The sequence below is a fragment of the Theropithecus gelada genome, chromosome 1 (genome assembly GCF_003255815.1).
Source record: "Theropithecus gelada isolate Dixy chromosome 1, Tgel_1.0, whole genome shotgun sequence".
NCBI classification, from domain to species: domain Eukaryota; kingdom Metazoa; phylum Chordata; class Mammalia; order Primates; family Cercopithecidae; genus Theropithecus; species Theropithecus gelada.
Window position 1 is genome coordinate 195,802,341 of NC_037668.1, and position 24,584 is coordinate 195,826,924.

General features: G+C 40.6%; 1 protein-coding gene across 1 annotated transcript in view; it reads left to right on the forward strand.

Moving 5' to 3' along the window:
• Positions 1 to 24,584, forward strand: part of SELE (selectin E) — a 42,193-nt gene that overhangs the window by 15,171 nt on the left and 2,438 nt on the right. The window contains exons 2-14 of the mRNA XM_025388352.1: positions 15,554 to 15,706; positions 16,017 to 16,101; positions 16,681 to 17,064; positions 17,664 to 17,771; positions 18,983 to 19,168; positions 19,972 to 20,157; positions 20,271 to 20,459; positions 21,400 to 21,588; positions 21,717 to 21,905; positions 22,118 to 22,294; positions 22,837 to 22,944; positions 23,723 to 23,744; positions 23,850 to 23,922. Coding sequence (XP_025244137.1) covers positions 16,065 to 16,101; positions 16,681 to 17,064; positions 17,664 to 17,771; positions 18,983 to 19,168; positions 19,972 to 20,157; positions 20,271 to 20,459; positions 21,400 to 21,588; positions 21,717 to 21,905; positions 22,118 to 22,294; positions 22,837 to 22,944; positions 23,723 to 23,744; positions 23,850 to 23,907 — 1,833 coding nt within the window. The 5' untranslated portion in view covers positions 15,554 to 15,706; positions 16,017 to 16,064 and the 3' untranslated portion in view covers positions 23,908 to 23,922. The remainder of the gene's footprint in view (positions 1 to 15,553; positions 15,707 to 16,016; positions 16,102 to 16,680; positions 17,065 to 17,663; positions 17,772 to 18,982; positions 19,169 to 19,971; positions 20,158 to 20,270; positions 20,460 to 21,399; positions 21,589 to 21,716; positions 21,906 to 22,117; positions 22,295 to 22,836; positions 22,945 to 23,722; positions 23,745 to 23,849; positions 23,923 to 24,584) is intronic.

The window sequence follows — 24,584 nt, forward strand, 5'->3', positions numbered from 1 at the left end:
CCAAGGCCCAACACTCTTCAATTCTGTGAGGTCTGAGAGAGGCGAGGAAGCTGTAAAAGAAGAATGTGGGGCTAGCAGAGGTTGGTTCATGAGGTTAGAGGAAAGGAGCCATCCCCATAACATAAAAGTGTGGTGAAGCAGAAGTACTGATGTAGACGCTGTGGTAAGTTATCCAGCGGACCTAGGTAAGATCACTGATGAAGGTGGCTACACTAAATGACGGATTTTTAGGGTATAAAAAAACGGCTTTCTATTGGGAGAATATGCTACCTAAGATTTTCGTAGCTAGAGAAGAGAATGATGCCTGGCTTCAAAGCTTGAAAGGAGAGGCAGATTCTCTTATTAGAGGCTAACACAGCTGGTGACTAAGTTGAAGGCAGGCCGGGCGCGGTGGCTCACGCCTGTAATCCCAGCACTTTGGGAGGCTGAGGTGGGGGGATCACGAAGTCAGAAGATCGAGACCATCCTGGCTAACGCGGTGAAACCCGATCTCTACTAAAATACAAAAAATTAGTCGGGCATGGTGGCGGGCGCCTGTAGTCCCAGCTACTTGGGAACCTGAGGCAGGAGAATGGTGTGAACCCGGGAGGTGGAGCTTGTAGTGAGCCAAGATTGTGCCACTGTGCTCCAGCCTGGGTGACAGAGCGAGATTCCGTTTCAAAAAAAAAAAAAAAAAAAAGTTGAAGCCAATGCTCAATTTGCCATTCCAAAAATTCTAAGGCCCTTGAGAATTATGCTAAATCTGCTTTGCCTGTGCCCTATCAGTGGAAAAACAGAGCTTGGATGACAGCACATCTGTTTACAGCATAGTTTACTGACTATTTTAAGTCCACTGTGGAGATCTACTGCTCAGGAAAAAAAAAAATTTCTTTCAAGATACTACTGCTCATTTACCAACGCACCTGCTCACCCAGGAGCTCTGAAGGAGATGTATGAGGAGATGAGCATTGTTTTCATGTCTGGTAACACAGTGTCCATTCTGCAGCCCATGAATCAAGGAGTCACTTTGACTTTCAAGTCTCATTAGTTATGATATACATTTTGGGCTAGACACAGTGGCTCAAGCTTGTAATCCAGTGTTTTGGGAGGCCAAGGTGGGAGAATTACTTGAGCTCAGGAGTTTGGGTCTTCAGTGAGTTATGATTGCACCACTGCATTCTAGGTTGGGTGACAGGGTGAGACCCTATGCCCCCACAAAAAAGAAATACATTTTATAAATCTATAGTTTCCATAGATAGCAATTCATCTGATGGATTCGGGCAAAGCCAATTGAAAACCTTCTGGAAAACATTCACCATTCTAGATGCCATTAAGAATATCCATGAATCATGGGAGCAGGGCAAAATATCAACATGAACAGGAGTTTGTAAGAAGTTGATTCCAACCCTCACGAGTGACTTTAAGGGGTTCAAGACTTCAGTGGAGAAAGTACGTACAAATGAGATAGAAATAGCACGAGAACTAGAATTAGAAGTAGAGCCTGAAGACGTAACTGAATTGTTGCAACCTCAGGATAAAACTTTAGTAGATGAGGAACTGCTTCTTATAGATGAGCAAAGAAAGTGATTTCTTGAGATAGAATATACTCTGGGGAAGATGGTGTGAACATTGTTGAAATGACAAGGGATTTCTAATATTCCATAAACCTAGTTGATAAAACAGCACCAGAATTTGAAAGGATTGACTCCAATTTTGAAAATTCTACTGTGGGTAAAATGCTATCAAACAGCATTGTAGGCTACAGAGAAAAAAATCTTTCATGACAGGAAGGGTCAATTGATATGTCAAACTTGATTGTTGTCTTACTTTAAGAAATTGCCAAAGCCACCCAGTCAGCAGACATCAACATTGAGGCAAGACCTTCTACCAGCAAAAGATTATGACTTGCTGAAGTCTCAGATGATCATTAGCATTTTTAGCTAACAGTGTAAACACCTTAAATTGAGATAGGCTAAAATTTAGGCCTCTTGTATCAAACAGTCAAATTGTGAATAGAAAGGAAAAATTCTTGAAGGAAAGGAAAAGTGCTATCACAAAAATAGTAAGAAAGTGAAACAGCCTTATTGCTGATATGAAGAAAGTTTTAGTGGTCTGGACAGAAAATCAAACCAGCCACAGCCTTAAATTAAGGTGTTTACATTGTTTTTTAGATATAATGCTATTGCATATTTAATAGACTACGGTATAGTTAAAATGTAACTTTGATATACACTGGGAAACCAAAAAATTCATGTGGCTGGTTTTATGGCAGTGGTCATAAAACCAAATGTGGTTTTGGAGATATTGTGGGAACCAAACCCACAGTATTTTCTATTAAAAATTCTCAATATTTTCTATTAGAAATTATTCCCAATATTTTCTATTAAAAATTATTCTCAATATTTTCTATTAAAAATTATTCCCTAATGAAGAACCTCATGCATATATGTTTATTTCATGTCATTGGAAGCATATCAGAGAATGGTGTTGTAGGGAAAAAAGTATCCAAAATCAAGTATATTGGGAAACTGCTGGCTTAGCAGATGTGAAGCACATTTCTGCTCCGCAGGACTTCTCAGAGTGTTTAACATGCTAATGTGCATTAGAGTCTTCAAGGAGGTGGCCACATTATGGAGTGTTTCCAAACTTATTTGACCATGGTATTCTTTTTTCACTGAGCGTCTCTGGGAAGTAGTGTTCCGTGGAACATACAGCTATGGTGCCATTTATACAGTTGGAGATTCCTGAAGGTCTTTGAATTCATTTCACAAGAAGGTAAAGTGTCTTCCCTACTTCATCTTCTAGAATTCAATTCATCCTCTCCAGAGCGTCTAGAGAGCCTTGCTGCTTTACCATGGGTTTTACTGTTTCTTTTCCTTCACTCAGTCCAGGACCTATTTCTCAAGAAATTGGCTTCTCAATACTACCCTAGAAATTTCCCACCCATCCAGGTTGATAGGTTTTTCTAGGCTTGAGACATCATTGGCAGTTATTGATTCATATTCTAAAGGACAGGTAAATTCTCAGTTGCCTCTACATAAGCAGCTTTGGTGGATCATCTCCAAATGGCTAACTGTAAAATTAGCATTTCTAACAGGATCTTTACATGCTGCTATATATTGAGTGACTATATATCCCAGGCTCTTTATTCTGATTATCTCATCCATTTTAATTTTTTTAAAAGCTACAGCATTATGATATGAAAAGAATTCCCATTTTACAGATATACTATTTTACAGATGAAAAATCTGAAGTTCAGAGAGAGTTAATACCTTGCTTAAGGTCACACAGCTAGATAGCAGCAATACCCATTTGCATGACTACAGTGACCAGTTTTTTTCTCCCATTCTATGCTGTTTCCCAGAAATTTAACAAAGTGGAGACCCTTAGTCTGTTAGACTAAGAAAACCCTGAAGAATGTACTTTTGATTCAGTTTTCCGAATATTCCAGGGAGGCAAGTGACTCATTCCCGACTGCTCCACAACCGCCTTGTTTCTTCTGAGTATTTAGTAGCAGGGGTTAGAGCCCACTCATATCGGAGAAAGTGTTTCATTTCCCCAAGCCAGACAAGGCTCTCTAAATGAAGGGAAACATTCCACTTGTTAGAATCACAGATAAAGACTTTCCCATGCCAATTACCTTTAGCCAGACAGACTGGAGGCATCTTTCTATGAGATTAAGCGATAAAGCTGAGCTTCTTAAAAAAGTATTGTTCCTCTCTTCCTTTCTTCCTATCTACTAGAAGCAGAGATGAGGCCTTGCTGGCTTGCTGAAATTATCCTCTGTATTCCGGTAATACTCCCTAGGGAATGACCTGTGGGTTTTTTTTAAACTCTGTTTTCTCTCCAAAATCAACATTGTTCAACAACCCAAAGGCACCACCTCTGAACATCAAAGGCCAAGTAAGCCAACATCTAGAGAGTGAGGAAATTCTGTTTTGAAATTCAGCCCAAAATCTTCCACAGTTCCCTTTCTGGACAGTGCAGGCATGGTACTCATTGTCAGGTTGATCATTTCATCATCTTTGAAGCTTTGCTTCACATAAACATTAGCTTTCCAACCTGTGTAACATTGGCAAACAGGTGAAAGAGATGCAGCTGACCACCTTGACTCCTTTATCACAGTTAGATGGCTATTGTCTGTGGACAAAACTCTCATCCACTCATACAGGCTGTGCCGGGGTGGCTGGCACAGATGAGGTTTCCAAGACTCACTGGGCCCAATGCCCAGTCTTCCTTCTTTTGTGCAAGCATTGCCCAGTTTTGATATGAAGGTTATAACCTCCTAGAATTAGTTGGGAAGGCTCAATTTACTCTTCTCTTAGAATTTTAAAATATTCTAAGAAGGGTTTGTAAATGCTATAAGTAGAAGTACTTGGCAAGCACAGTGGCTCATTCCTGTAATCCCAGCACATTGGGAGGCCGAGGCGGGCAGAACACCTGAGGTCAGAAGTTCAAGACCAGCCTGGCCAACAGGGTGAAACCGCATCTCTGCTAAAAGTACAAAAATTAGCCAGGTGTAATGGCACACACCTGTTATCCCAGCTACTCAGGAGGCTGAGGCAGGAGAATCACTTGAATTCAGGAGGTGGAGGTTGCAGTGAGCCGAGATAGCACCATTGTACTCCAGGCTGGGAGACAGAGTGAGACTCTGTCACAAAAAAAAAAAAAAAAAAAAGAAAAGAAAAAAGAAGTGCTTCCTTATTGGGAAAACCCACTACCTTTACACATAAAAACAGTTGAACTGTGTATGTAATATTTAAGTAATGTGTCCCTCAAAAGACGCTTCCTGCTCTCCTCAGGTCTGACCCCCTCCAGGACTCTTGCCATGGTGAGGATAGAGGCATGGCCCATCATCCCTCTCCTTTAGCTCCTCCATATCTGTGCTCAGTTTGGTATTAGGAGATATAGGGGTTGGCAGCTTTTTTCAGATGCTTTTCTTTTTTTATATTGTGAGAAATTAATGTCGCAAGAACAGTGTGCATGCTTTCCTTTTAGAATGCTTACTATCCTGAAATCCACGATTAGGACACATGGACAAATGTTTAACATGTTTCAGGTGACTACATTTATTCATTCAACAGATATTTTTGATAATTTACTAAAAGCCAGGCTGTGTTGGGGCCTGGAGACACAACAAATACAATACCCTATGAGAAGAAGGCATCATTATGACTTCCAAAATTATTCCCATTTCTCAGTAAAGATTTGGGCACCAGCAACTAATTAATAGTAAAACTGGATTAGAGCAAACATCAGGTATTAGAATGGTTATGTGTAGTAAGTAGGCCCTTCCTTATTTTGCACTCATGTGTTTTCTGTGCTGTGTGTGCCCTCCTCTAGACAGACTCATGGGAGATGGTAAAGTTAGTAGAGTGTGAATGTAGCAATAAAACCACAGGTCACTTATAGGAGAGGCAGTGTGGTAGCCAAGAACATAGACTTTGGAGTTAGATGAACTTGGGTTTGAGTCCTAGTTTTGTCACTTACAGGCTATGACATCTTAAGCAAGTTATTTAAACTCTAACCCTCAGTGCCTTCTTTGTAAAATTGGGATAAAAATACGTAATTCCTGACCATGTTATGATGATCAAATGACATGATATTCTTAAGTCCTAAGTGCTGTGTCTAATGTGAAGTAAGTGGTCAATTAATGATAGCTGCTAGAATAATAATCATAATTATTGTTCAAGAAGACTGGCAAAATGAAATGTCTATTTATGGGACATCAGTTCACAGAGTATAGGAACAAATGAGATATAAAAGCTAATAGAGTTGGGTTATCCAAGAAAGATAAATGTCAAGGGGACACGGATGAGGTGCCCATAATATCTCCAGTGCTTTGTATATTTAACTCCCACTTAAAAGTCTAGACAAACCCTTGCATTCATGGATTAGTTCCACATCTAAGCAGAGGAGCTATAAGGACCAAGTCAGAAAACACATCACAGTGCTAATTTAGGTTAGCCATTCACCTAATTCCTGGGTTATGTCTCTGTAGGACAGCCTACCATGGTGGGCAGAATTCTCTCTTTTTTTTTTTTTTTCCCCAGAGAGTCTCACTTTGTTTCCCAGGCTGGAGTGCAGTGGCATGATCTTGGCTCACTGCAACCTCTACCTCCCGGGTTCAAGTGATTCTCCTGCCTCAGCCTCCTAAGTAGCTGTGACTACAGGCACCCACCACCATGTCTGGCTAATTTTTTTTATTTTTAGTAGAAATGGGATTTCACCATGTTGGCCAGGATGGTCTCGATCTCTTGACCTCATGATCCACCTGCCTCAGCTTCCCAAAGTGCCGCGATTACAGGCATGAGCCACAGCACCCAGCCTTGGTGGGCAGAATTCTAAAGATGCCTTCCACTCCTGAAGATTTCTGCTCCCTGGTTATGTAATCAAACATGAATCTAGGTACTTGATATGGTTTTGCTGTGTCCCCACACAAATCCCATCTTGAATTCCTGCATGTTGTGGGAGGGACCTGGTGGGAAGTAATTGAATCATGGGGGCAGGACTTTCCCATGCTGTTCTTGTGATAGTGAGTAAGTATTATGAGGTCCGATGGCTTTAAAAAGAAGAGTTCCCCTGCACAATCTCTCTCTCTTTGCCTGCTGCCATCCATGTAAGACATGACTTGCTCCTCCTTGCCTTCTGCCATGATTGTGAGGCTTCCCCAGCCATGTGGAACTGTAAATCTAATTAAACCTCTTTCTTTTGTGAATTGCCAAGTCTTGGGTATGTCTTTATCAGTAGCATGAAAATGGACTAATACAGTTCTATTAGAAGGCGCTTTGTAGATGGAATTAAGATCACTAGTCAGCTAGCCTTAAAATATGGAGATTATCCTGGAATGAGTAAACCCAATGTAATCCCACGAGCTCTTACAAGCAGTAGAGGCAGACGTGGTATACAGAGGAGAAATGAAGTGAAGGCACAGTTGGAGACATTTGAAGAGAGGGACTTGACTAGCCACTGCATTCCCATGTAGCATTTTAATTGAAGTCTGGAAATGTGGCTAAAAGTCTGTCTTATTTTTTGAGACAGGGTCTTGCCTCACCCAAGCTGGAGTGCAGTGGCCCTTTGAGGCTTACTACAGCCTCAGACTTCTGGGCTCAAGTGATCCTCAGCCTCCCAATGGTCTTTGTAGACAGCCTGATGGAGTCTCATGGCACAAGAAGATTAAAACAGTGTCTCCAATTTTAATAAATTTTTGCAATCCAAAAAAAAAAAAAAAAAAGAAAGGTGAAGTGGAGACACGAATCAGAGAGTACAGGTAGTTGGCCGGGCGCGGTGGCTCAAGCCTGTAATCCCAGCACTTTGGGGGGCCGAGACGGGCGGATCACGAGGTCAGGAGATCGAGATCATCCTGGCTAACACGGTGAAACCCCGTCTCTACTAAAAAAAACAAAAAACTATCCGGGCGAGGTGGCGGTTGCCTGTAGTCCCAGCTACTCCGGAGGCTGAGGCAGGAGAATGGCGTGAACCCGAGAGGAGGAGCTTGCAGTGAGCTGAGATCCGGCCACTGCACTCCAGCCTGGGTGACAGAGTAAGACTCCGTCTCAAAAAAAAAAAAAAAAAAAAAAAAAAAAGAAAAAGAGAGAGTACAGGTAGTCTCTAGAAGCTAAGAATCACTCCTGGCCAACAGCCAGCAAAGGAACAGAGACCTTGGTCCTGCAATCACAAGGAACTGGATTCTGCCAACAATCTGAATGAGCTGGGAAGTGGATTCATCCCCAAGCCTCCCAAAAAGAGCCCAACTGGATGACACCTTGATATTGGCAATGTGAAACCTAGAGCAGAGAATCTAGTTGAGCTAACCTGTACTTCTGACCCACAGAAACTATGACATAATAAATATGTGTTGTTCGCAGCCATCAAGTTTGTAGTAATCTGTTACAGTAGTGACAGAAAACTAATAACGCCCACCCTGTCCCAACGCAGCATTCCAATCATGTCAGATTTAAATACAAGCATCTGGAATTCATTGTAGAGGACTTTTTCTGACCACAGGAATCCACTTGAAAGTGCAGAGGAATTAACCATGCCCTCCCAGGATCAGCCCTCAGCCAGTGATTGAATTGGTGGATACATACCCTAGGCAGGCTTCTTGCCCCTCCTTGGGGAGACTCTGAGGTTTTCTGTAAGAGAGAGAGTTCCTTAGTGCAACTGAGCCCCATGGTTGCCTACAGCAGTAACCTGCTTATTAACACAATTTTGTTGAATTTCTTCCTTTCCCCATCTCACTTCCTCACTTCCCTACTAGGCTTTCTTGGGATCACCTTCTCAGTAAATGACTGGCACCCATATCCTTATTTCAGATTCTGCTTCTAAAGGAACCCGATCTAAGACACTAAGCTCACGAAACTGGGGTGGGGGTAAAGGAAGCCAAGAAGGTTGCTATAACATTTTCTCATGTAAAAAACTAAGGTTTACTTTCCTGCTGAGATTTAAATCTGAGTAGGCATGGAGTCAATAAAAAGGACATGGATTTTAGAGGAACAGAGATTGAATCTCCACTCTACCATTTATTAGCGGAAAAAACACTAGCAAATTATGTAACCTCTCCAGGTCTCTGTTTTGTCCTCTGTAAAATGAGACTAATATCTACCTTTACTTTGTAAAGTTTATAAGAGGCAATGTATGTGAAGTGCTAGGCCCATAGTAAACACTCTAAATACGGTATATTCTTATGAAATATTAGCTAAAAACTTCACAGCAAGGAAAAATAAAGAATGCTTTGATATAAATTAGTGCCTTTTCCCATATTTATACCTTTTGTCATATTATGTCACAGCTAGCAGAGATGGTAGTCAAGCACTCTTGGTATAAATAAATAAGTTCTCGGGAAATCTGAGACTTAATGAGGCAAAGAAGCTTGCCCCAGTCACAGACCTCATTAGTGTGAAATAGAAATCTCTTGTGTTAAATCACTGTATTTATTTATTTGTTTATTTATTAAGACAGAATTTTGCTTTTGTTGCCCAGGCTAGAGTGCAATGGCGCGATCTTGGCTCACTGCAACCTCTGCCTCCCGGGTTCAAGCGATTCTCCTGCCTCAGCCTCCCGAGTTGCTGGGATTATAGGCATACGCCACCATGTGTGGCTAATTTTGTACTTTTAGTAGAGATGGGGGTTTCACCATGTTGGCAAGGCTGGTCTCGAACTCTGGCCTCAGGTGATCCACCCGCCTCGGCCTCCCCAAGTGCTAGGATTATAGGCATGAGCCACTGCTCCTGGCCAAATCACTGTGTTTAAATATTCATTGTTATCAGGTTAATCCAATCATTTCCAAATATCAAAGACCTACAAAATTAACGTATCAGTTGTTGAGGTCTAAAGAGATCTAGAAAATTCAGGTTTTTCTCCTACTTCTCCAAAATCACCCATTTTAGATTTGGTTAACAAGGTTACCCATTTTCTTTGCCCTTTGGTGTCCTTTTAGAGCTGTCTGTAATTGTTACATTTTCTAATACAGTAAAATCCAAATTATATGTTTCAAAGTGGCCAGAGCAGAATTTTTCTGACGTGAAGCACTGAGATCAAAGCTAATAATAGTCCTTCAGGAAATTTCTGACTTACAAAACAAGCAGCACAAATGGCCAAGGAAAACAAACAAGGGGCTCCTCTAAAATCCAGGGGTATTTCTTCCCTCGTGTTAACAGTCGGCAAACAGTCTGGCTACATTCAGGAAAAGTTCTCTTAATTAACCAGCCCATCCTCACTTGTTTCTTCCGCTTTGGGAATTCACCAGAGTTGGCTCATATTGAAAAAATTCCCATTAGTTAGTTTTTAGGTCCCCAAGCAGAAGGCGGAAACTTCAAGATAAGGTGTTGCCAAATAGGAAGCAAAAAGCACATGAAAAATTTAAGTCTCAGATCATCCTGGAAGCTCAAGGAGAATTAGTGGAATTACAACGTCCTCTGGAATCAGAGGAGAAAAGATAATAAATTAATATATACGTATTTGTGTTAATTCTTTAGCAGCTAGTCTCTCTCGCTCTTTTTGTTGTTGTTGTTGGTAAGAATTCTTACATATTCACTTTCCATGTGTAAGAATTCAAAACACTACGCACCCTAAATTTTCCATGTATTTCCCCAGCACTTTACAAGTGGGGTTCTAGCCTTCCCGTTCCAGAGAGGTGTCATAATGATAGTAAATTTTGATAAAAATTCTGGTACCTATAGCTGAGCACCAACCATGGGATCTTACTAACATTTTCTCCAAGTTAGATGACCCTAGGCCAATATATCTAAGTGTGATAGGATCTGGTCATCTTACACATTCTGTATTAGAATCACCGGAGATACTCATTTAAAGCCCAAATTCCTGGACTCTACCCAGACCTGTTGAGTCAGAGCCTCTGAGTATGGGACCTGAAGATGTGCATTTTAGGTGAGTTGTCCAGGTGATTCTTCTTTATTCTAAAGTCTGAGAACCCTACACTTCCCCCTGGGTGTGGAAGAGAAGAGTGAGATAGAGCCCGGAGCTCCTACTCGACTCATATAAGATGTCTATAAATTCCAAGTGAGTAAACATGGCTTTCTGGGAAATAAACTTAGAACCAGACACATTTTCATCAAATATTTTTAGGTTTTGATCACACAAAAAATGCCATTCTCTACTGTGGTGATACATGAACATTTTCTTTTACAATTTTGGGAAATATCATGTTTGTATTTTGCAAATAGTGTGGAATGTTTATTGGGATTTCCTCCCTCTACCTAGGACTGCAAAGGTAACTTAGATGTTAGCAGAGTAGAGATTTTTTATGGAAGAGAGGGAACTAAGGCTTTCAAAACTAAGCACTCAGGGGTAAAATAAACCTTCCCAGAAGTAAGGGATCAGACAGCCTCAGGAAGGCAGGAGGACACCACTGCCCCTGCTTTTCGGTCACATTCAGCCCTGAGGACCCAAACATAACTTCACTTCTCGATAGATGCTTTTGCCATGTGTGGTTGTGGCCAGTGCTGCCTTCCACTAAACCCAATAATCTCCTGTCCACAGGGTGGTTAAAATTCTAACATTTGTCTTGGGGTCCCCAATCTCTACTTTCTGGCTGTCTCTCTGTCTCTCACTCCCTTTGCCATAAAAGTGAGAATGATTGGGCCTGGGCACACAGCAAAAGTGGTTAAAGTCTTTGATGCCTGATTAAAGGGTGTGGAGGAGAGGACAAGAGACTTCCAGGAAAAGAGACAATAAAGCCAGGAAGTGTGACACCTCAGAGATGAAATAGCCCTGGTGGCAGACACTGGGGTGTGCCTGTGTTTGCACCGTCTTCTTTCCTCTTTTCATTCTCATCCATGTAGCGGATGCTTCCCCCATGTAGGAAATTGCCAGGAGGGTCCCTGTGAGGCCAGGCTTGAAAATCGGCCGTCCGGTAACAGCCAGCTACATCTTCAGAGTTTGGGAGATTCAGTGGAGACTTGAAGCACCTCTAATCAGCCTGTTTCTTGGGGGTATATTTTGGATTATTTGAAGAGGGAGATAATATTCATAATATTCAACATGCCCAACTATTCAAATCTCACCCAATTTCCTCTTCAACTCCCCCGATTTGCCCCCAACCCCAAAAAACAAGCAATTGCCTCTTATGAGATCCTGATAGGAAAAAGCAGGTGAAGAAGCTATAGTCTGCTGTAATCCCACTCCCACCCTGTGCTGGCCCAGGGCCTCTCCATGAGAGAAAAGCCGGGTCTGTCTATGGCCTCTTCAGCAGCCCAGGCAGCCAGAAGGGAGCCCATCAGCTCCCAGTACCCGTGTACCTGATTTGCAGTCCCAACCTCAGGGGCAGGACATAGAAAATATTGTGGGAGAATGCAGGTAATTGTAAGGATAAGTGGATTTTGAATAACATACCTCTGGTTAAAACAAGTATATATATAGTATACATATAAATTATATACACGATATATAAAAATATGTACATATTGTAAACCAAAAAGTAACTGAAGCATATCTCAATAGATCGGAGATTTATTTTGTCCCAGGTAAAAGAAACACAAATCACTGTAGGATCTGTGACCTGTGCTCTTTCCAAAGAGGGTTTTGGGAACGTCCATCCTTAGAGGGGAAAGAGCAAGCAGGAGGGGAAGAAGAAAAACGAAAGATGGGTTGGCAATGAGGCAAGTGTTCATATTGTTACAAGGCTCTGATTAACACTCACTAAGTCTACACTTTACATGTAAAAAGAAGGGAGTAGAGGGAAATTATGCATTGATCTCATGCTCAGTACATCTACATTTTATATACGATAAAGTAAGCATGTGAAATTACAGGTATTTGGGAACAAAAGGAAGGCAGTTTTTGCATGACTCATTTCCCAAGCTTAACTTTCCCTTTGGCATAGTGAATTTGAGGTCTCGAGATTCTATCGTTTCACAGTATTTTATATATTTTTATATATATATACTTTTTACATATATATTATATATATTACATATATTCCACATATAAGTTACTGTTATTCACCTATCTCTTCCACTCCTTATTTCTCTTATCCTTCCAATATTGGGTTCTCTCCCTGAAGCTTTCTTAATGTAAATTTAGAATAATCATTTTGCCCTTTTACCTGAGAGAAAATTTGCTTTTGAATCAGGAACTTCTGGGAAGTGTGGCTTAGGGATCAACTTTACCTAGGCATGGCTCCGCTTGCCTTGCTTGTTTTTTCCTTTGTCCACTTTCTACCTACACACTGGGGATCCAGGATCTGTTCTCACTGCATCCTCTCCCTACTGCTCACTGCCCCTGGGGTCCCTTCCAGCCCCCATGTCTCAGAACCCAGGACACAGCCCTCTCAGTGGAGAGTTGTGATGGTCAAGGAGGTCTCAGGAAGAAGTGGGCAAGAAGAGTACAGGAAACTTGGGTAGAACAAGGAATCTTGGAGCATAACAACAAAAGAAATCATGGTTTGGAGTAGCAAGTAAGGAAGTGGGCTCTGGATATCAACTACCTGGTTTCAACCCTTAGCTCTGTGCTTTTGAATGAGATAAAATCCCCAGATTCTCAATTTTCTCATCTGTAAAATGGGGATGATAAGAGTACCTATTCATAGGCTGTTGTAAGGATTAAATAATCAATAGGTGAACATACAAAATGCTCCGAACATCGCCTGGCACATAGTAAGCACTCAATAAATGTTAGAGATTACAATCGGGGGTCCAGGACATATATATGTAAGTAAAATAGAAACTGCATCACCACTGGGGCTATTTTTAGATATCTTTGAACTAATTTTAAACAGGGAAAGAGATAAACTGTAAACTTAGTTATGAAAAATTCACAATAATAAAGGTAGTTATCTAGGGATGTTTACGACTAATTTCTATTTGCAAAATATTAGGTACTTTTTTGATATCGAAGATAAAGTGTTTTTTAAGATTTGCCTACACTATACATTTGACCATGCTTTTTAAAAATAGCAGATTATGTATTCATACTTTATTAAAAATAAAATACATACAGATAATGTATTAACCCAGCTTGACATTCTGCCCTAAAATCTAAATAAACATTGTGTGAGTGATCACTCTTCTGAATTTACTGAAGCAACAACCACATTGAGCTAAGTAAAGTGGGATAAAGAATTGGAATAATGTCACTATCTGGATCCTGTAAGAGAGTGGGAAGGTGGAGGGAATAAATTCTATGCTTTTTAATAGGAGTTGAATTAAATTCATTAATTAAGTTATTTTTTCTAATCAGTTGTATTTTTTGGCATTTTTCTTCTCTTTTCTTGTTTGTCTTGGGTCTTGACATCTTTGCGAACACAGAAAGACCAGTGCTAACAAGTAAAGAGAAAAACGAGGCTGTTACCACTACTCGTTCAGGTCTGCTGATGGTACATTTTTAGATCGACCTCCTATTTTAAAAAGCAGTAGATATAGAATATTAGCTTGACTTGAGCTCTGAAAACCTACCGAATATGGAAATTAAAATGATCCCCATTTACTGTTACCATCATTGAGATTGGATAAGATGCAGAGATGGGGAATGTATATACAATCATCCAGAAGAAATGTCAAAATGCAGAGCAGGAATGTAGGATACCACATACATCTCCTTCTGTTGCATTTGGAAACAAGTTTCTTTTCTTTTCCTCTTTTTTTGAGATGGAGTCTTGCTCTGTCACCCAGGCTGGAGTGCAATGGTGCGATTCAGCTCACTGCAACCTCCGCCTCCTGGGTTCAAGCGATTCTCTTGCTTTAGGCTCCCCAGTAGCTGGGATTACAGGCATGCGCCACTACAACCCAGCTAATTTTTGCATTTTTAGTAGACACAGCATTTCACCATATTGATCAGGCTGGTCTGGAACTCCTGACCTCAGGTGATCCACCCACCTCAGCCTCCCAAAGTGCTGGGATTACAGGCATGAGACACCACACCTGGCCTAGAGACAAGTTTCTTTAAACTGTATTCTTGTTATGATAAAGGTGGAAAAAAGGGAAATTGAAAAAATTAGAAGATTCTGAAAATAATAATGAAGGATATAAAAATTATCCCAAATCCTGCCATCCAGAGATAGTCACCGTTAACATTGTGGAAGAGTTTTTATTCTTTGCACATTAACATTTCAAAAAATTTAAACAAAATTTGGAGCAATTAAATATGGGTATATAGTGTTCCTTTTTATTTTTATTTTATTTATTATTATTTTTTAAGACAGAGTTTCACTCTTGTTTCCCAGGCTGGAGTGCAATGGCGTGATCTTGGCTCACTGCAACCCCTGCCTCCCAGGTTCAAGCAATTCTCCTGCCTCAGTCTTCTGAGTAGCTGGGATTACAGGCATGCACCACCATGCCCGGCTAATTTTGTATTTTTAGTAGAGACAGTGTTTCTCCATGTTGGTCAGGCTGGTCTTGAGCTCCTGGCCTCAGGTGATCTGCCCACCTCGGCCTCCCAAAATGCTGGGATAAAAGGCATGAGCCACCACGCCAGCCTCCTTTTTATTTTTTTACACTGAACAAACCATGAAACTTTCCCAGATGTAAATATCTATTTCCCATTTTTCTTATTTTTAAAAAATAAGACATCACTTTAATCATTTGAGTGGTAGATATTATTTTTAGATAATATTTTAATTTAGGCATAACTGCTATGCAAAATCTGAAGATTAGTATCTACCTTGTGAGTCATTCATTCCTCTGTGAGACAGTGCATGTTAAATATGTTGAATTGGCAGGTGAAAAAGGAAGAAAAAATGAGTAGTGATTGGTTATCAACAGCCATGAATGAGAAATTGAAGGTAGTAGACTACGGATGACAAACCTATTCTTGGTTTCCTTATGTTTCTGAAATTCTACCACAACTACATGAGAGATACTACTAACACGCAAAGTTTTACAACTTTTTAAAGACATAGACTTTACGTTATCAGAATTAAAAATCATGCATTTGTGTCATATTAATAAAATTGCATATATAATATAAAGGCATGGACAAAGATGAAGTAGCTTCAAGAGACAGAGTTTCTGACATCATTGTGATTTTAAGCATCGTGGATATTCCCGGGAAACTTTTTGGATGCCATTGGGGATTTCCTCTTTACTGGATGTGGACAATATCCTCCTATTATTCACAGGAAGCAATCCCTCCTATAAAAGGGCCTCAGCCGCAGTAGTGTTCAGCTGTTCTTGGCTGACTTCACATCAAAACTACTATACTGACCTGAGACAGAAGCAGCAGTGATACCCATCTGAGAGATCCTGAGTTTGAACAACTGCTTCCCAAAAGAGTAAGTGCAGAATGCTTTATAAGGGCAGCCTTGGGCCATGAAACACAGATATGCAAAGAGCCTTTTAGTAAAAACCACATCTGTACAAGCTCTTATTGAATTGTAGTTAAAACCTGTCTTTTCTCTTTGACCTAAATGATGAAAATCTTAAAATTTGTTAATTTATTTGATTAAACTCTGAAATAAAGATTATGGCACTAGAATCCTTTACCCAAAATCTTAGGATGCTGCCTTAAACATCATGGTAGAATAATGTAACTGGCTACTCAGAATTTCCTTCCCTAATTCATTTTGTGTTTTATCTCCTCAGTAAAGTATTTCAAGCCTAAACCTTTGGGTGAAAAGAACTCTTGAAGTCATGATTGCTTCACAGTTTCTCTCGGCTCTCACTTTGGGTAAGTCAGTGTCATTAGAACAGGATTTCTCATTCACGCACTATAGATATTTCAGACTGAAATATCCTTGCTTGTCTGGGGCCGTCCTGTGCAGGGTATCTGGCAGCATCCTTGACCTCTACCTGCAATGTGTTCTTCCCTGGGCTTGGGGCCATTTACTTTACCTCTTAGTGTCTCCCTTTCCTTAAGTGTAAAGTGTGGATCATAAATGACCTATTTCCCAGATGCGTTGTGAGGATTCAATAGCATGGTTCATGGAAAGTACCTCATACAGTGCTACTTGGTGCCTACTAAGTGCTCGATAAAGCTTAGTTATTCTGATTATTATTCTACTGCAAAATGGGTTTACTATAATGTTGTGAGTGAGTGCGGGTAAAGCACCTAGTGGGTGGCCAGTCACAAAAGAGATAAACGATAAGTCACTGTTTCTTCATACGTACCTTTTACTTTTGAAAAGATGAGAAAAGTCTGGGCCATGTCACAAACATTGCCAAAAATAAGACAATAAAAAGCACAGTTATCAGAGTTAAACCACAACAGCACCAAACTCTACCATGTCTTTTCTTTTTCTCCCACTAGTGCTTCTCATTAAAGAGAGTGGAGCCTGGTCTTACAACACCTCCACGGAAGCTATGACTTATGATGAGGCCAGTGCTTATTGCCAGCAAAGGTACACGCATCTGGTTGCAATTCAAAACAAAGAAGAGATTGAGTACCTAAACTCCATATTGAGCTATTCACCAAGTTATTACTGGATTGGAATCAGAAAAGTCAACAATGTGTGGGTCTGGGTAGGAACCCAGAAACCTCTGACGGAAGAAGCCAAGAACTGGGCTCCAGGTGAACCCAACAATAGGCAAAAAGATGAGGACTGCGTGGAGATCTACATCAAGAGAGACAAAGATGTGGGCATGTGGAATGACGAGCGGTGCAGCAAGAAGAAGCTTGCCCTGTGCTACACAGGTAGGGAGTTTGCGGCCACAGTGGGAGGTAGTTTCAGTGTGTGGGCATCTTGGCAAATTTATGGCATGCAAAAATTGCTCTCTATTTTGGTCATTTTATGTTCTAAAAGATTCTGTTTAACTACTAAAGTTTCTCTCTTTTGCTGTTTTGTGTGAATGTGGGCAAGAAAATGTGGGTATGTGTATATATGTATGTATATATGTATATATACACACACATATATATACACACACACATATGTGTGAGTGCATATATAAAATGTATCTAAATACTGTAGGCAAATATGTAGTTCTTTACATTGCACACACACAATACATATTTTAATTACTTGTTTATTGTGGTAGGGGAACTGTCTTCAGAGGTTGTGAAGAAGTAAATTTTCTGTGGTAGGTGCCAGCCACAGCTATACATTAGCATCAAGGTTTAGGATAGGTGGGCCTGAAGCTCAGATTTGGAACTTCGTAAAACACTTCAGTTAAAGTCTATGGCACTCTGTAGCACTGCTGATGTCTCCGTTGCACACTGTTGATTCTCAAATCAAAGGCACTCAGTATAAGCACAGCAATAGTCCTCCTCATCATGCTTTGTGTTTTCTGCAGCTGCCTGCACCAATACCTCCTGCAGTGGCCACGGTGAATGTGTAGAGACCATCAATAATTACACTTGCAAGTGTGACCCTGGCTTCAGTGGACTCGAGTGTGAGCAAAGTAAGTCTGGTTCTCACCTCTTTCTTCACTTGAGATGGTAGCACGATCTCATGTCCTAGCTGGCATTAGAGTCAGGTCTGCATGCCTTCCCTTCCCTGGTGCAGATGGTGTCATATGGTGATCGTGAGTTGAGACTATGAAGTCAGACCCTTCTGGGTTTGAGTCCTAGATTCACCAGTTGTTTATTATGGCACCTTGACAAGATAGTTTAACTCTCTAGGTCACAGTTTTCTCATTGTAAAATGAGGATAATAGTGTGAACTTTATAGGCTCATGGTTACATAGTGCCTGGCTCACAGGATACATTCAATAAACTGTAGTTCTGTGTCCCTGCAAGGAACAGGTGCTCACATCATCTAGGTGGTAACAAGACGTTGCAGTAGAAATGAGTGAGTTACAGAGTCCAGGGTATCTTGGTTCATGCTGTGGCTCTGTAATGACTAGCTGTGTTGCATGGAGCAAGTCGATTGAATGAAATGAGGTCTCAGTTCCTAAATTTGTAAATTAAGAGAGTTAGATTAGCTTCTCTCCAAAATTTCTTAGCATAGCATTGTGCAGTAGAGCTTTTTGTGATAATGGAAATGTTCCATAGCTGTGCTGTCCAGTGTGTAGCTACGAGCCACATGTGGTTATTAAGTACTTGAAATGTGGCTGGTGACACTGAGGAACTGAATTTTAAATATCATTTGATTTCAACGAATTCAAGTTTAAATTTAAGCAGCCACACATAGAGAGTTGCTACTATATTAGACAGTGCAGCATTGGAGTTTTAAAATTTGTGATGTATTCTAGTACTTAAATTTGAAATATAGGTTTGTGGATGGTTCTCACCCCGGGTGGAAGCTTACCTTAGTATTTTTAGTAGTTGTGAGAAAAGTAACAAGAAATTTGTTGTAAGTTTGCGTGTTTGTTCATATAATTTGAACAGTTCTGAGGTAAACACAGTTACACTACTCTCCCCATATCACTCAATATTTCTTCTTTATGGTGGTCGTCACTGCTTTTTTGTTGTTGTTGTTATAGATCAATGTTTTCTTGAATAAAAGAAAAGGGGTACAATTACAGTCAATTTTACATATTCCATTAGAAATTTTATAAATTTTTAAACTAAAAAACAAACAAACAAACAAACAAACTGTAGTTCTAGTTTCCAGTGTTCTTCTCTGTTAAAGGTGAGAGATGAGCAGAACTGATTTGGGTTTCTTTTTCAGTTGTGAACTGTACAGCCCTAGAATCCCCGGAGCATGGAAGCCTGGTTTGCAGTCACCCACTGGGAAACTTCAGCTACAGTTCTTCCTGCTCTGTCAGCTGTGATAGGGGCTACCTGCCAAGCAGCGTGGAGACCACGCAGTGTATGTCCTCTGGAGAATGGAGTGCTCCTATTCCAGCCTGCAAGGGTAAATCCCTCTCAGAATGCACAGAACGTTCTCTAACTCATGCCTCATTGCTTCTGTTTTTTAATCCAACTTACAACATCTTCAAAACTTCAGGGAAAGTCTTCTTTCGTTTTTGTTTTTAATACAACTTGTTCTCTCAGCCAATGTATATTGCCAGCCCAGTACCTGCCTGGGTTGAAAGAGGTTTTTTTATTCTCTGCTTGAAATGGGTATTTCTGAGGCTCTGGTGATTTGTAAGGGAGATCACAAAACAGTAAAGCTCTAGAAATCTCAGTGGCTTTCTCATCTTCTTTCCCTGTTTAACTTTTCCATGCCATGGGACTAACTTAAGACCATGATAGTCAAGCAGTCTTAGTATCTCTTTTTCTCTCTTAATTTTATCTTTCTAAACCAGAGGCCAAAAGAAAAAAACAAAAAAAAAAAAACAACAACAATAAAACAGTTCTTCATGTTCTGATGGGCTAAAATAAATGAATACCTATGTATGTCAGTACTGGTCATAACTCCTAATCTGGAATCTTTTTTAAAAAAATTTTGGACCTCACGTAAATGATAACATAGATTAGAGACCACTCAGCATAGGCAAAGTGAAAATCAGACAAGACAAAACATCCATGAAAAAGAATAAAAGCTTTTATTCTGGCTGTGCATGTCCCTAAGAATTGACATAGGACTTTGGGATCTACAGGACTTTGGGATCTACCCTTTGAAGGCAGCTTCCTCACTCTGCTATGCACCCAGCTCAATAGGAAGTGAAAAGATCACTCTTCTGTAAAATTCATGGTGCTCTTTCAAATCCCCAGTGGTTGAGTGTGATGCTGTGACAAATCCAGCCAATGGGTTTGTGGAATGTTTCCAAAACCCTGGAAGTTTCCCATGGAACACAACCTGTACATTTGACTGTGAAGAAGGATTTGAACTAATGGGAGCCCAGAGCCTTCAGTGTATCTCATCTGGGAATTGGGACAACGAGAAGCCAACGTGTAAAGGTAGAGTTGCTCCACATGGAGACTTACTGTTAACATTCTTTTCCTAAACCCATACTGGAAATGGGCAAGCTAATTCTAGGCCCTGCTAATATCAATGGGTATATTTGTTACAGCCGTGACATGCAGGGCCATCCGCCAGCCTCAGAATGGCTCTGTGAGGTGCAGCCATTCCCCTGCTGGAGAGTTCACCTTCAAATCATCCTGCAGCTTCACCTGTGAAGAAGGCTTCATGTTGCAAGGAGCAGCCCAGGTTGAATGCACCACTCAAGGGCAGTGGACACAGCAAGTCCCAGTTTGCGAAGGTAAGCTTAAGATCCTTTGATTTATACTTTCTTAAAGAACAACCATCTTCAAACTTGGACAGTGAAAAAAAAAACCAATACCCACTTTAACTATAGAAATCAGCTTTGATGAGCAACACTCATATCTTTGAGATTCATTTAAAAGAACTAATGTTTGGCCAGGGAAAGGATCATATGTGTTAAGCACGAATCTTTTGCTGGCTTATTTTTACCATGATGTGCTAATATAACTTTATAGACATTAGCATGGAATAGACAGAATTCTTAATCTAAAGGAATCTTATTAGAAAATTCAGAAAGCGGAATAATGAGAACATGATTTGAATATAAAACTCTCATCACATCTGTCTTCTGAAATGGCTCATAATTAGCAGTGAGGAGACTGTTTCAAGCATTGGGTCAGCTACAGAGATAGTATTGATACATATAAAAGCAGTAAACTTTAATTCACTTTTAAGTGAGAGCAAGGATATTGAAAACAAGCAGTTTTTACTATCAGGCACTGGCCTTCTCCTAGCCAAAGCCAGCACAGAATGATTTCCAGTAGCAAAACATTATAACACAAAAACCAAACTGCAAAACAGACAAATTTTATAGGGGTGCTTTCTTCTCTTTCTTTTTGGCACCATCTATAAACATCCATGACCCATATGTTGTCCTCGGACTGTGTGAAATCTTTGCCTTGACCATAATTTATTTTGTATGTTAGAAGAACAGTGCTCAGGAACTAATGTTCTGGTTAATTAGTCTTTTAATTAGTGCCATGATCAGTGAGGGGGCTGAAATTCAAAGAAAACAGCCATCTTCCCACTTGTCCAGGGAATTATAAAGAATCTTCAGTTCTCCAAGTGTTGCTTGAATGAACTGGGTGCACTCAACAAATGCCAAGTACTCTCTAGTTCCACTGCAATATTTTCTGACCATCATTTTGATGTCTCAGCTTTCCAGTGCACAGCCTTGTCCAACCCCGAGCGCGGCTACATGAATTGTCTTCCTAGTGCTTCTGGCAGTTTCCGTAATGGGTCCAGCTGTGAGTTTTCCTGTGAGCAAGGATTTGTGTTGAAGGGATCCAAAAGGCTCCAATGTGGCCCCACAGGGGAGTGGGACAACGAGAAGCCCACATGTGAAGGTATAGTCTTTGTTTTTATTTTATTTTAAGATAAAAAACTATTGAAGAGCTTAGGAACTTGGTTACCTTGGGAAATGTATTGCTGGAGATGCAAACAAACTTCTGAAGTGCTCTCTCATGTGTTCCAGCTGTGAGATGTGATGCTGTCCACCAGCCCCAGAGGGGCTTGGTGAGGTGTGCTCATTCTCCTATTGGAGAATTCACCTACAAGTCCTCTTGTGCCTTCAGCTGTGAGGAAGGATTTGAATTACATGGATCAACTCAACTTGAGTGCACATCTCAGGGACAATGGACAGAAGAGGTTCCTTCCTGCCAAGGTAGAATTGAGTGCAGACTTTTTTAGGGTACAGGTCAAATACTTCCTAAGTTTCTGAACCTGGATTGCCCCAAGGGGGTTTGATCCTAATTTCCTAAACGCTGAAAACTAAGTAGTGCTTATACGTTACATTTATTTTTGACTTTTAAGCAAGTTTTAGAAATTTTCCAGTAGATTTTTCTGAAACTCTACCTGTGTACCTAATATTTGCAGTGGTAAAATGTTCAAGCCTGGCAGTTCTGGAAAAGATCAACACGAGCTGCAGTGGGGAGCCCGTGTTTGGCACTGTGTGCAACTTTGCATGTCCTGAAGGATGGAGGCTCAATGGCTCTGCAGCAATGACATGTGGTGCCACAGGACACTGGTCTGGGATGCTGCCTACCTGTGAAGGTGATGCACTGATTGATGGTGGTTGTCTGGGGATTAAAGAGAAAAAGGGGGAGCTATCTTGTTGCAGTAATCAACTATCCATTATATCCAAACCAGAAAGGTCGCCCAGGTTGACAAGTTGTGAATATTAAGTTGTATGGGGATAGAGAAAAAACAGAAGTTGCATGTTGATGAAATAGGTAGAATTCTGACAACTGGAGAAAGGAGACAGAGAGAGGAGAGGAGAAAGGGGAAATGGAAAATAAGAGGGAGTGAGAGCAAGAGAGCAAGCAAGTGCAGTGTTTACTAACCAAGGTGTGGTGTGGTATTGTGAACGAGCTTGGCAAGTTAGAGTTCTGCCTGCCAATGGTAGAAATAGCTTCAAAGGTGGCTTGGAGCAGATCTCAAAGGCCTTTAACGCCACATCTCTGCTTCTCATATTAAACTAGATAGTTCTTCTGCTCCTAGTAATGAATGTACAGAAAAAAGGCCAACGGGACAGGACAGAGAAACTTTAATGTCAGTTCCTCCTCGTGACATTTCTTCCTCTCTTGTTTCCTTAGCTCCCACTGAGTCCAACACTCCCTTGGTAGCTGGACTTTCTGCTGCTGGACTCTCCCTCCTGACATTAGCTCCATTTCTCCTCTGGCTTCGGAAATGCTTTCGGAAAGGTGAGGAAGTTTATGAATGTTCTTCAAAAATGTGTTTGAAAATACATTTCTTTCTCATTGATAAGTCATGGTCTTGCTTACTAATTTAAACAATAATTAGAATCTGGATAAACACTAATAAATGCAGTATAATTAAGCAGAAGTCTTAAGAAAAGAGTGAGTAGTACAACTCAGTGTGGGAAGAGTTTTAGGAAATAAAAATGTTAGTTATGCCTAATATTGTACAACTCCAGGGTGTGCTACGCATGCTGAATTATACGATGCCTCCAGCAATTGTGCAATGAGACTGCCATGATGAGCGCTCTCAGGAAAATGGATAAAATTCTTCCTAAGGAGATTTATTTGGAATACAGGCTTAAATTTGGGAGTATCTCATAAGGAATATGCAAGCACATCTGACTACACTCATAGTTTGTTTGGCTTACATGTTTAAGAATACTTAAAACATTTTTGAGTTAAGTTCTGATATTTACAAAAAGGAAATCTCACGTTTAAATTCAGACTTTGGACTTCTCATGAAAAATTGGGAGCTGAATCAGGCAAGATGACCCCGTAGCTATTTGCTGGCATTAGGAAGCTGCTATGCCCTTTGGATGGCTGTGCACTTTGCATTTTATCCCAGATGCCACGGAGCCATGCTTGTGCTCTGATTATTACAGAGGCCCTGAAGCATCGAGTTTGCAACCCTTGATGAATTAAGTCACATTATATCTGGATTTAATATATCCTTAAAAGTCATTTAGTCTGAATTAATGGTTGTTTGTCTTTTCTTTTGCAGCAAAGAAATTTGTTCCTGCCAGGTAAGTTGCATTCTTATACAAAGCATGCCATTGAACATTCCACGTATTTTTCTCTCTTCATGTTGGAAGACAGTGCTTTACCTAGTGTTCTCATGTATTCCACAGCAGCTGCCAAAGTCTTGAATCAGATGGAAGCTACCAAAAGCCTTCTTACATCCTTTAAGTTCAAAAGAATCAGGTAAGACTTGTAATTCAAAAATGGTTATGAGAGAGGTATCTTCTCTGCGTGCTCTGTTTCTCTTTGAACCCTCCAAACTTGCCAATATCTTAGGGAGGGAGCAGGGGAGAAATCATCACCTGGGTATTGTTCTGGAAAGTTGTTTCATTTTTTTATAGAAGGAGAGGAAAGAAACTGAGATCTAGCTTTATTGTGTAATTTCATTTATGATAGATAATAATAATGAAGATAGCTGACCCTTATATCACACTTACTATATTTTAGGAACTTCTAAGCTAGGAACTCTGACATATGGGCTGTTCTTATATTTCTTATCTTTTCTTTTTCCTTTTTTTTTTTTTTTTTAAATTTTGAAATGGAGTCTCATTCTGTTGCCCAGACTGGAGTGCAGTGGCATGCTCTTGGCTCACTGCAACCTCCGCCTCCTGGGTTCAGGTGATTCTCCTGCCTCAGCCTCCCGAGTAGCTGGGATTACAGGTGCCTGCCAGCCACACCCAGCTAATTTTTGTAGTTTTAGTAGAGACAGGGTTTCGTCATGTTGGCCAGGCTGGTCTCGAACTCCTGGTCCACCTGCCTTGGCCTCCCAAAGTGCTGGGATTATAGGCGTGAGCCACCGGGCCTGGCCTGTTGCTATATTTCTTATCACACAGATGAAGAAAATA